The following is a 13,219-nucleotide window of genomic DNA, read 5'->3' on the forward strand; positions in this document are numbered from 1 at the left end:
CCACTGAGCCGTTTCAGACACAACAAAGTAGCGTGTTTAGATACTATGTGCCACTTTGGGCTCGAATTTACGGACTTGTATTATTTTTTCAAAACGTTCAATTGTTGGGATACAATATGATATTTAATGTATAGTAGGTTACCTCTCCACGTTTTTGTTGATTGAAATTGGTTTGTTTTCCTTTAGACCTTATTTAGGCTATGAGAAAAATATGGAGCACAGACCCACTCTTTATAAGAAAATGTCTTGAAGTTCTAAAAAATGACACCATTTGCAGGTTTTGATACGTATACGCCTGTTTGAGTCAACATATTCCCGGTATTGCACATATTTATAGGTTAAAAATCAATGATATGTTAAATATATATTGTTTTAAATGATATTTTAAGAAATATTAGATTGATTTGATATTTTGATTTTTCAGTATCTTGTTCGACCGTGCATGGGCATTTTACACGCCTTATCCACCCATCTTCTTTGCTATAAAATATTTAAGTAATTAAAAATGTGAGTATGTCTTCATCTATGTACGTAAGATTAATTATATCTATTGAAGATAGAAATGTTGTATATTTTATTTGCTGTAATAAATTATACCAGGAAGGACATTTGAGAACAAAGATAATTAATACTAACGTATAAAGTGTTAAAATCAATAATAAATCATCATAATAGCACATTCGAGATAAAGTTACTTTCATCCTAGCTGTAGTTGTAATGTTCCAGTGTATTTAATTACGACGACCTGCAAAGAGCCATTGTTCGCTGGAATGCAAAATACAAATTGCATCAAATGATGCAGATTCCAAAAGAGCGCATGCGATCAATAGTCTGGAAGTGTAAGGGATTTCTGTAGGTATGAGTACCTACTAATCAAGTGCCCTCATCTCGCCCGCCTGTTTTGCTCTTCGTGACACGGTATAAATTAGCCCTCACCATGAATTGGTGCTAAAGATTAAATCTCGACAAATAATTGGCAATTTTTATTGATACCAAACTCTAATTTGTCGCCTAGTGATGCAAAAATGATAGGTTTTATGCGTTCAAAACGCAACATTCATCAACTTTATTAACAGTAGGTTTATGATTTCTAGTAAGTATCGTCTAAATTTGCACAATGTTATGAGTTGTTTTCTCATCAGCTAAATTCATTTGGGATTAAGTTTTATCAGATGCTATTAAGTTTGCTGCGTACATGAGAATAATGGATTTTTTTTAACCCGACCACTGTAACGGACTACAGGTATCCGGAAACTTCAGTTCTGTGTTGTCATGTTATGATAATACACGTTTTGCGCCCCCCTTCACCCCTCCCTCCCTCACACTTTCCTAATTACCACCTTCCTTTTCCGAGGACCACGGTTTGGATCCGATTCTATAGGCGCGTGACATTAGTACGGTAATAGAAATAGTCTTTAAACCTTATGAATCACAGGGATTCCGGCCAATTACTCTGCAGAACAATATATTTAAACAATAAAAATGCTTTTTATTGGGTGAATCATGCGGGATATGAGGAAAACGACATTGCAGGAAAAATAAATACCGCGTTATTTTTGGAATTTTTATTTTTGAAAGGTAAATATTTCACATGATAAGTGAGATACAATAATAGCAAAGATGGTTATAAACTCATTAAGCAATGGTTTATCTAATGACACATTTGAAATTTTCTATTAATGCAGCTCAGACGGGTGCAAACATGCCACCTTGACACTGGCATAATTATCCGGCACAGTGTTATGTATTTCATGCATAGTCTAGAAGTTCTTTTCATGCATTAATAGATAAATTGTAATGAAGAATGCACCCACATTTTTAATGCAAAATATTTGAATTGAATTACATCTACCAAACGAGACTTTAAAATAGAATTCTTCACCTGAATTACGTTTAGTTTCATGATTCTTCATTCAAGAAATTATGTCTAGTGCTGGGGATATCGGCTAGATATTGTAAGTCTTTCACTCTGACAACAGCAATATTAGCAAGTGTTAATCCTCCTTTAAATTGTCTTTTCTGACTCACAATATTTTCATTTTCATATAAAATTCATGACTTCTTTTGCTGGTTTTGATTAAGAAATTGAAACCACGAATTCTTTTCTCAATTTACACTTCACTTGCCCACACACTTCATCAATAAAATGATTGGTTGTCTCACACGCCGGGAACCCTACACTTGACTTTAGAAAGCAAACTTATTGAAACCAGCTTCGTTAAATGAGGGAAATGTAGAACCATATCTTAATTAACAACTGAAGAGCTTGACTTTAGGTCGTTGTATTTAACAGCAATGCACGACGTAGGCTTGTCTATTTCATTGCCAGCCACACAGACATGGATCTTTGAAATCAACACGAATTTTCTGGCTTTTAAGCAAAGACTACGCAATCGGTGTGTATTTCGCTTGAAACCGTGTCATTTTTAAACTTGTTTTTACGCAACGTCCTACCTAAGGAAGGAGTTCTAAATGATTCTATCAGTTGAATCAAATGACTTCCTTGTTTTCGCATAAAAGTCAGGTCAAGGTCACTACCTTTTTTCCTTAAGAGAGGAAAAAATAAATGTAGTTTTTTTTTGCAGTTATCTAATTAAAATATGAAGATGTTTTTCTTTAATGAAATGATAGAACATCAGAATGTCTACCAACTTACACTACTAAACTGAAATGATTATTTAAACTGGAATTGATTTTGCTTAGCCCGCATTTCCTCTAATTTTCTTAAATTTTGAAGATATTTCGATTATTTTTTCATGCTTCCAATATTAAAATATTTTTGATTTTTACAAGTTATAAAGACTTTACATAAAGATATTAATTGACAGAAAATCTAATATATTGACCATTTGATAAGGGAAAACAAATGATTTTAGTAATTTTTTCACACAAATCAATGTATAGAATGGACGCTTAAAAAAGCTTATAAAAATGTAATTTGAGAGGTAAATCATATTTTAAAAACATATTCTGAAACTCAAGTATCATATTAATAGTTCACAGTAGTTAAAAATCCAACATTTATGTTATTGTTTTTAAAAAGTGCTAAAACAGACTCATTAATCTACAGCAATTCTGAAATGCGAAACATGTGATATTTTCCTACGCCAATATTCCGCCAAAAATATAGTCCATGTTAGATTCTAAACATTGATAACTATTTCTATGCCAAGTTGTATGATAGTAAAAAAGAAAGAAAAATATACTATTTTAATTTCCTTCCATCTTCATTTAATGAACAATTAATCAAATTTACGTTTGACGAGTCGAAACCAGAAAAGACTCCTTCCTTAAGGTCTAAAGTCTTGTTAAAATGTTTCTATATTCCAAGATTTTAATAAATTTAATTGCCAAAATATAGACTCCATTATTCTTTAGATGCCAATTGTTGTTAAGGGGCAAATAGGCATTTAAGCTTGCTCAGAAATCGTCAAAATTATCTATGCAATTATAACTGAAGCTGTGGCAATCGATGAAAGATAAAATGCTATTAATTGGTAACAATTTACCTCCAGTTAACAGTTGAACAACATGGAACTGCTATTACCTCGGTAGGCAAGAAAATGCCATTTAGGTTACAGAGCTCGTCCTTGTCAATGTTGGGCTCCACCGTGGCTGCCACTAATCCTTGCCCAAGCCCATTTTCTGAGCCAGCTCTATAGATACCTTCAATCTCTAACCAATCTCCTTATATTTATCTATAGATGTTTTACAATAATTTTACCCTTTTTCAAAATTAAGAACATCATAAACATATACGTGTATAATGATGTTAATGGCGAAATTATCTGGAGCCTTTCACCACATATATCTTTGATGTAAACGTCTCGATTACCTATCCCACCATACTTGTCCCGGAAACAATTAGATAAATACCTTGGACACTTATTGTTGTCTTTGTGCTTGATATAGTTAATTAGTTTTCAATCATTATTGCCCCTTTGTATGAAACGTAACAGGGTTACATGAGTCCAAATAAAGATTTCAGACAAGATCGAATACGAATACTTTTACGCTTACTCCACGATTTTTAGATAATTTTTATGATTTTTTTATCTTCTGGAGAATATGATATTTGCACAAGTACAATGTATGCTTTAGTTTCAATATGTCATTATATGAAACTCTCATTTCTTATAGGTATTTATTTTTCGTGTTCAAAAATTGTAACAATACTGAACTTTATTTAACGTACGTGTTCTTCTGTGTTTATATAATTTTTAAAGCGCTAAGCATAGCTCAGCGCTTTATTGTCGTTAGACTTCTATTTCCGGTGCAAGGAATAACTGCCCTCTATGAGCAGAAATATACATCATTTAAACTGGTAAGAGGTATAGGGAACCAGTTATCTGGGTGACGGAAATGGCCGAGTAGATACGATTGGTTTGCGGGGCTTACGTACATCAGCACGGGATGCTACGCAGTGATGAAAAAATATAGTGCGTATTCAGAAGCTAAAATATAGAAAACTAAAATGTGATAAATTACTGTTCAAAAGGTATAATTCGTGATTTTAACATATTGTTTTTCAGGCAAGTATCCATATACAAGTCGTGTTCAGCTTTAATTCACATCATCTTAAGAAAGTAACATATATTTAAAGAAATCTGGCCTTCGATACTTTAAATTGATATTCATTAAACATAAACCAAAATTTCAATAAGGCTCATTTCCGTCTACGCTTGCACACAGTAAATTTTCTTAGAACTAAGCTAGGTTAGCGCTTTTCAGTACTTTCAGTACTTTGATTATATTTGAAGTCAATTGCTTAAAAATATCGTTTTCTCGATATATATTTCCTACTCGGGTTAATATTTGACAAAAATGAGAGATTTTGAATTGTATATGCACGTGTTTATGTCAATTGCTGTTTCTTTCCCCGCTTATGTCCAGTGTTGTTAATAACGCCATGACTCGTTTAATAAACAAGAAAAACCCAGATAAACTCAGTATGTGTCGATGCACCTAGAACTTCTATGGTAGGTGTGTGTTTGGGTCAACACTCGGTAGGAAGTCTAAGTCTGATACTTACCTTATACATATACGTATTTGGCATTTCTACACTTATTTGTGTTCAATTGTGGAACATTAGCTACATTAAAGGAGTAGAATTACTCCCAATGTATATATATAATTAATGACTAGCTGGGTCCATGTACGAGATTACATACCAGGAACCTGATCTGAACACACCGTCTTCCGAATGTTCACTTTGATTAGACCATCTAAATTATGGTATTGGAATGAAACCCGAGTCAAAGGAATCATATTGGTACACATTTTCAGGCAATTTATGTAGGGTGTAATCATTCCTACTTCACTGGAATCATACTAATGAAGAAAGCGACAGTCATGTTAGATGTACACTTTGTGTCAAACAGAAAGGCTACTTATCAGTTCAGGCAGGCCTTTATCATTTTAACAGTGTATCGATCAATTAATAGATAATTATAAAACACAGTAATAGTTTATATACTTCAATTAGAAATGTCATATTCTTGTAAACATTGGTTCAAACGGTTATCAAAATCTAAATTATGTATGGGGGGGGGGGGGGGATTTGGAGGTGAAAGCGGTTATCACATTCAAAATCTAAATGAATTCGATTGTTTGGAGTATTCAAAAGAAGGAGGGGTACGGGTAAAAAAAAAATATGCTATTGGGAGGGAGAAGTGAAGGTCATTTATTACTCCACAAAGACGAGTGGATTATACATTCCGGGTTTGTTTTCCAATCACCGGTGATCATTGATTGGCGTTGTTTTAAATTCGCCCTTATACACAGTAAACTGTTGTGATTAAAGAAAAGATTTGTTTGGGCCAAAATAAAACGGGTAAAAGTTATCATTCATGCATATGTTCACTGTTTTCAAAAGTAATACAATAATGAAATGCATTCCTATTTCAATTTGTTCAAAGGCGATAACCTATTCAGTATTTTTAAAAATTATTCTATTAGCAAAAATTGCACAGGGTTGCATGTTACCATGATATAAGTGACATGTAGAAACAAAATATATTTGCATTTATTCACGAACATCAAAAATAAACAAACATGAAAAATAGATTGTGATAAGATAGAGAGCTGTTTTGGTAGACAAATAGGAGAATTTTCATATCAGTAAACATTTGATACAGTTCAAATTTATTTTTGGTCTGAAGTATGTTGTACAATTATGCTAAAACAACGTAAAACATCAGCTTTAAAGGTCATATAATGATTAAACAACAACAAACGCAGGAAATTGTCTATTTCCGTGAATATGCACGTTTTACAGAATGAAAATAGAATCAAAAAATACATACGTAATTGTATAAAACACTTTAAAAAAAACTAATCTTAGATCTAAAAACGACATCAGAGCCATTTTTTGATGTTATGGAGAGAACAAAAACAAAAAGAAATCTTTGAAGGCAGAAAACCACAATCTAGCGAATAATGAATATTTACTATTGATTGATTTTGCATTTCATTCTGTCTAGTAGAATAGCTCGGAAATCGGGGCTCAGATAAATATACACGAAAATGTTTACACTACTGTTGATTAAGGTACATAAGTCAAGCAAATCACCGACGCCTGAGAACAGAAGAAAGTAAAAAAGATGTCCGTCATCGCCATGGAAACCAGAAATAAAAGACATGATGCCAATAGGGAGTTCTGTAAAGACGTAAATGAAGGCAATGACGGTGAGCATTTTGGTCGTCTGGTTGTATGCGTCCCCAGATGAGACACCTCCCGTGATATCTTGGACTCGTCTTTTGGCCTTCTGAATGAAGCAAATTATCAGCGTACAAAGGACGACGATCGTCAAGATGGGGATGATTTTCACTACCACGCCATAAATCCACAGCAAAATAGTCGGATATTCGGGATGGGATTTTGTAAACTCCGTTGGTTCAAGAAAATAACTCGAAGCGTTTGTAACATTGTTCGAAATTTTCTGAACTTTGTAGAAAGGGTAGTTTGCAGACGATGCGAAGAATACAGAAACAGTGACGATTGCAATACTTATCTTTGCCCTTTTAATTGTGCATGCCTTGGACGCAAGTGTAGGTTTCACAATCTTAATGTATCTGAAAATCATCATTGTGATCGTCAACCACGTGGAAAGCATGTGGAATGCAATGAACAGATGGAAGCTAATCATCACAATATACATGCCTACTTCTGTGTAAGTTTCCTCGTCGTTTGGTGACATCACCATAAAGAAACAAATGACGTAGATTTGGAACATCAACAGACAGAGAGAATCTGCAATGGCCAGGGAGGAAAGTATGACGTAGGTGGGCTTCTGAGACTTCTTCAGATTCCAGACAATCAAACTTACAAGGTTACCCACAATTCCAGTCACACAAATAATGGTGCTGACATAACCATGGTAACGTCTGTAAACAAGTGTCGGATCAGCCATTCTATGGTGGAAAACGAGAAATACATAGCCAGATTAAATAGAATTCATTGTCATTGATTTTAGATTGTGCTGCATTGTTTGTTAGAAAACCAGTAAATGAAAGGTTCCTTACAGTAAAAATAACTATTAAATTGCTAACGAGCAATGCCTGATATTTTTATCCTAAAGTTCAGACAAATTTTTCTTACAATTCTGGTTACAGAAGTAATTTTAACAATGTGACAGTTCATTAACAACAATTTTAAAAGACGTGCTTAAAATATTGACCAAGGGATGAATATACCAAGTGCTATCGTCTTCTTAAAAAACCAAACGAGAAACAATGGATTCTTCAGTATAGCATTACAGTGAATCTCCTATAGCGCCAACACGTTCAGAATCCGATAAATCAAACCATTTTGGTATTCAGCGTGATTGAAACAAATAAACCTTTAAAAAGTCGTGTAATATTGTGTATAATTCACAACCAATAACACTTTTCCAAAGAAGGTTTGAAACTGTTTAGATTAAAGACAGTCAGATCAACAAGAATGTATATACACTGTACATGTATAGTTCCGACAAGCTATAGAATACAAAAATGAGCCAGTCGAGTAAGAGTTTTTCTTGATTTATTGTTCTATCTACATTTATTTCTTTTTCATTTACAATGTATGAATTGTGGATGTAGTAAATTTTAAAAAAAATACATGAGAAAGAAAATGTACTATGAGTACAACGCGCATTTCTAGAAAGATTTGATAAACCTCGTATTTCCTGACGCTGTGCGACATGTGTACACGTGTGTTATCAATTGTACACATTTTCATTTATATTTGACAATTTTTGTATTTCTATTGGTGTTTATTGATGAAATTTGTCAAAAAATTTCATACGAATTAAAGAAATACGGTGCGCCTTTTTATCCCAATGAACCCCAATGATACCCCAATGAACCCAAATGATACCCAATGAACCCCAATGATACCCTATGATACCTAATGATACCCCCTAAAAATATATCATTCTTAGAACAATTATTTCATCAGCAGTTTGTTTTAAAATTAAATGTAAAAAGGTTGTAAATAACATCTTTTGCAAAATACTAGACAACTATGAAAATCCTGTTGTGAAAGTGGTTTTAATAAGTTAATAACACCAAAACTTTTTCTGACTGTATTGTAAGACATGTACAATTTGACGGCGAACCTCTTTGGTTTTCAAAAATCTGTGAATAGTTTTTGGCGTTTTGGCGACTTTAGTTGATATTACATTGTAGTAAGTAATTATACTGATTCGGACCACGATCAATCACGACCTATAATTGGGTAACTTTACTGTTAAAACTGGGAGTGGCATTTTCTTTCTACGGCAATTGAACAATCATACTGATTTAGGCACTTTGGAATCATCTCGTGCACTGTGTAAATTGTTTCGTTCCAACTTCCGTAAGAGCCTCTACAGTAAATTAAGGTTGTATAAAACATACAGTGCAACAGCTTAAGGTTTGTCTCTGATTCATGTATTTTGGATCAAAACGAACTTGCTTTATTTTATTTACGATCTTACTGCAGAAGACGTCAACGAAAAAAATTGTAACGCCCAGATGGTTGGGTGTAATAAGATGACATAGCAACAGAATGACGATTCTTCATCGAGTTGTACTATATCGTTTGCAAAACATATATAAATAAATATAAAGCGTGAATATATATAACAATTCAAAATATGCTTCAGCATATGCGTTATAAAGATGCTCAATTTTGCTATCTAAATCATGTTTAAACCACATATATGTAAATAAGGCAAAATTAGGTGTAAAGCAAACGATTTCTCTTCATATTGCTCTGATCAATATAAACATACAAGTGATAAACTAAAAATCATGTAAATTAAAGTTCAGATACAATCTCCTTTACGGTGAATCTACAAAAGTTACGAAACAAATTATGGGAAAACTACGAAAAGTATCAATTCAACGGTCCTTCATTCAATTGTTAGAATATGATAGATGATTGAAATCTGTTTTCTTTATAGTTTAGTTTCAAATCAAAGTTAAATTGGGAAAGTGTACAAATGCAAAAATGCCCCCCTCCCGCCCCCTCCCCGATGCTACATGTACGTGCCTACAAAGTACAAATTAATAGATAAGGTTAACTGTATATAATATACATAACATCTGAACCATAAGCGAGTAAACTGTCATTGAGTTTACATACATTGATTTTGTTACGGAATTTTTTAGCCTTTGTACATAGTTCAGTATGAAATTAAATTACATTTTTGCAATTGTCTTGTTCTCTTGGTATCAATTAAAATTTAAAGAAAACTCATAAAAAAGTATATTACAACACTCAATTACAAACCAAGAGACGCTAATATATAGCATTAGCACATATAGAAATACCACCTGTAATATTTGTATCTTTGTAGAGGTTTGACAGATATAGAGGTCAAATAGACCAATAACACAGCGGTATTGATTTAAATAATTGTAGTGTTAATTGATGTAACGTGTCAGATAACATGGAAGGAATCTCCGAGATATCCGAAGTGGAATGCATACATTTGACACTGACCTGAGCTGAATGCTAGACATCGTATAATTACTAGTAGTTGCCGAACCCAGATGCTAGAATAAAGTGGATTAATGAACAGGTATACAAATACTATAGAAATATAGAAATATCACATTTGTGTCATTACCATAAATAAATAATTCTCACTTTTTTGTTATCGGCATTGGGTGTGAAGATATTGTAGTAAGTAACCCAAGTTTCATTCTCCAACCCTTGCTTTTAACTATTTAGTTAATGAACTTGTCATTATCTGAATGCATCATTTAAGTTCAAATTAGTTCAAAAATGGTGTATAAATATATATGAATGGACTTTATTTTCTATTATTTTTCCAGGCAGTTAAATAAAGTTAAAGAAATTCTTCAATACGCAAACAAGCAGAACTACATTGAAATAAATCAAATTGATGGGTAACAAAAAAAAAACCCTTCACAATAACAACGAAAAAAGAAAAGAAAAAAGAAAAAACCCAAACAGATAAAACAACAGGAAAAAAAAAACCAAAACCAAACCAAAACAAAAAATAGAAGAGCGCACATTTATATTCATTTTTGTTAAGGATATTTATCTATTCCACATATATTTTGAAAAGCTTTAAAGTTTCAGAATGCATCATTTTAATGTTAATCTTTTTACCGATTATATCATCGCAAACAACACTTTCAGACGTTAGAATTTTTTTTTATGAACAAATAAGAAATTGGCTAAAAAATTAGGTTTAATAAAATTACATATAGAAATACACATGAACAAATAAGAAATTGTCGGAAAAATAATGTTAAATATACATGTAAAAATACTATACTATACCTACCTTTATGATAAATGTTTTAGCGCAATGTCCATTTAGGAAAGCGTAAAGAATACGGAATACCAAGCAAGTTGTTGGAAATTCACTTCATTGTTAACTTAACGGAATTTATGCATACTTTGATCGAGGTGGCTATAATTTTTTTTATTGACTACCCCCTATGGAATAAATCAATATGTTGGAACTAAAATCTATGTCTGCTTTTTATCTTCATAAAAACCCAAATGAAATGCACGCAATTATTGCCATTTCAAAGTGATGCAAATTTAACAAAATGATAGCAAAAAGTCTAATTACAATCGTCTCCTTGAATAATGCAGAATACAAATAGGATTCGAAAGCTTTTCTCCTATTTTTTCTATAAAGAACTAATATATCTAAGGTTCTTAACAAACTTCAGCACGCATATACTAGTGATTGACTTTGATCAGGTATTTTACATTTACATGTAGCTATAGCATTCTGTTTAATACAAATAACTGCATTTATGTGAAAGTAAAAAAACAATGCATTATTTTTTTTCTCCATCTAATTGTCTGCAATGCACTAAACAACTGAAGATAAAACTGTCTATTTGTTTAGAGGTGTTGGAAACTACTAGTAAATTACAATTCGATAAATTATATTCAGTAAGGACTTACCGTGTTGGTCAAATAAAGCCAATAAGAACTTATGCCAGTACTTCCTACACAGATAGACTTTATAGTAAGTAAAATCGATACGCGGTGATAATGTAATGCGTTTAGTTTTGCGTAAATCGTTTTTGATAAAATACTAATATACATGTATACAATTTTCTATCCTTGCATCAACAAACACAATAAAATCCATCAACAACGCAGTATAATTACTAGACAAAACACTCACTTTAATTGTATAATTAATGTATCACAAGAATAACACAAAAGTTTAATTACAAGTATGAAATATCAACATAATTTAATATGATAAAGTTAAAATATTACTTTAATTTATTGATGACTGCTTTAATCATTAATACGTGAAAATTATTTTTTATTAAGCCTTGTACAAATATTTTTTCAAACAAATATTTTTTTACCGTAAGCAGAGGGAAAACAACTTTTTGATTTAAAGATTTTACGTTTTTAACCGGGTTTTCCAACGGAAAAATCCGGTTATTAAAATGGTGAAAATGGCGGGCGGGCGGGCGGGCGGCTGCCAAAAGGGTACCCTCATTGTACGGATAACTCCTCCTACAGTTTTCAAGATAGGAAGTTGTTCTTTTGCAGATTAATTGTACATATATCAGAGGTGTGCATATTGCTAGGATTTTGATTTCCGATAATTAATCGAAAAAATACCAGCTTTTGAACTTAGTCATTTTTGGGCAAAATGTTGCATATAGGGTACCCTCATTGTACGGATAACTCCTCCTACAGTTCTCAAGATAGGAAGTTGTTCTTTTGCAGATCAATTGTACATATATCAGAGGTGTGCATATTGCTAGGATTTTGATTTCCGATAATTTATCGAAAAAATACCAGCTTTTGAACTTAGTCATTTTTTGGCAAAATGTTGCATATAGGGTACCCTCATTGTACGGATAACTCCTCCTACAGTTCCAAAGATAGGAAGTTGTTCTTTTGCAGATCAATTGTACATATATCAGAGGTGTGCATATTGCTAGGATTTTGATTTCTGATAATTTATGAAAAAATACCAGCTTTTGAACTTAGTCATTTTTTGGCAAAATATTGCATATAGGGTACCCTCATTGTACGGATAACTCCTCCTACAGTTCTCAAGATAGGAAGTTGTTCTTTTGCAGATTAATTGTACATATATCAGAGGTGTGCATATTGCTAGGATTTTGATTTCCAATAATTTATGAAAAAATACCAGCTTTTGAACTTAGTCATTTTTTGGCAAAATATTGCATATAGGGTACCTTCATTGTACGGATTACTCCTCCTACAGTTCTCAAGATAGGAAGTTGTTCTTTTGCAGATCAATTGTACATATATCAGAGGTGTGCATATTGCTAGGATTTTGATTTCCGATAATTTATGAAAAAAATACTAGCTTTTGAACTTAGTCATTTTTTGGCAAAATGTTGCATAAACATGTAGGGTACTCCATTTCACTGGATAAGGGTTGACATGGATTATGGATACAGTTTACATAAAAGAAAACCCGGTTTGCTGTCACATTGACAGCTTTTCACTTGTTTAAAAAGAGTTATGTACCGTTTTTATAGAAAAATATGTTTCTAATTTTCAGTAGGAATCCTTAGTTCAAATGAACTGACCAAGATTTCAATATATGGCATTATTTAGAACTGATCATACTGTGTATCATTTTAAGTATCTATATGGTAAAAAAAAAATTATGATACTTTAATGTATCTGATCCATAATAGCCTCAGATTCAATGAACCTTGGTACATAACATATATGTATAGGCTTAATACTCAGTAA

General features: G+C 32.4%; 1 protein-coding gene across 1 annotated transcript; it reads right to left on the reverse strand.

Annotated features, from left to right (window-relative positions):
- Positions 1-6,007: 6,007 nt before the first annotated feature.
- Positions 6,008-11,466, reverse strand: LOC128156385 (G-protein coupled receptor dmsr-1-like). The gene is made up of 2 exons (XM_052818498.1): positions 11,423-11,466; positions 6,008-7,413 (listed from the first exon to the last, which is right to left on the reverse strand). Exon 2 carries the CDS (start codon positions 7,410-7,412, stop codon positions 6,450-6,452), a length of 963 nt encoding a protein of 320 aa, XP_052674458.1. The 5' UTR covers position 7,413; positions 11,423-11,466; the 3' UTR covers positions 6,008-6,449.
- Positions 11,467-13,219: the final 1,753 nt, after the last annotated feature.

The sequence above is a fragment of the Crassostrea angulata genome, chromosome 7 (genome assembly GCF_025612915.1).
Source record: "Crassostrea angulata isolate pt1a10 chromosome 7, ASM2561291v2, whole genome shotgun sequence".
Classification (NCBI taxonomy): Eukaryota; Metazoa; Mollusca; class Bivalvia; order Ostreida; family Ostreidae; genus Magallana; species Magallana angulata.

Bases quoted from the DNA above. Each gene is read 5' to 3' on its own strand.
- LOC128156385 (XM_052818498.1), bottom strand. From the start codon at position 7,412: ATGGCTGATCCGACACTTGTTTACAGACGTTACCATGGTTATGTCAGC.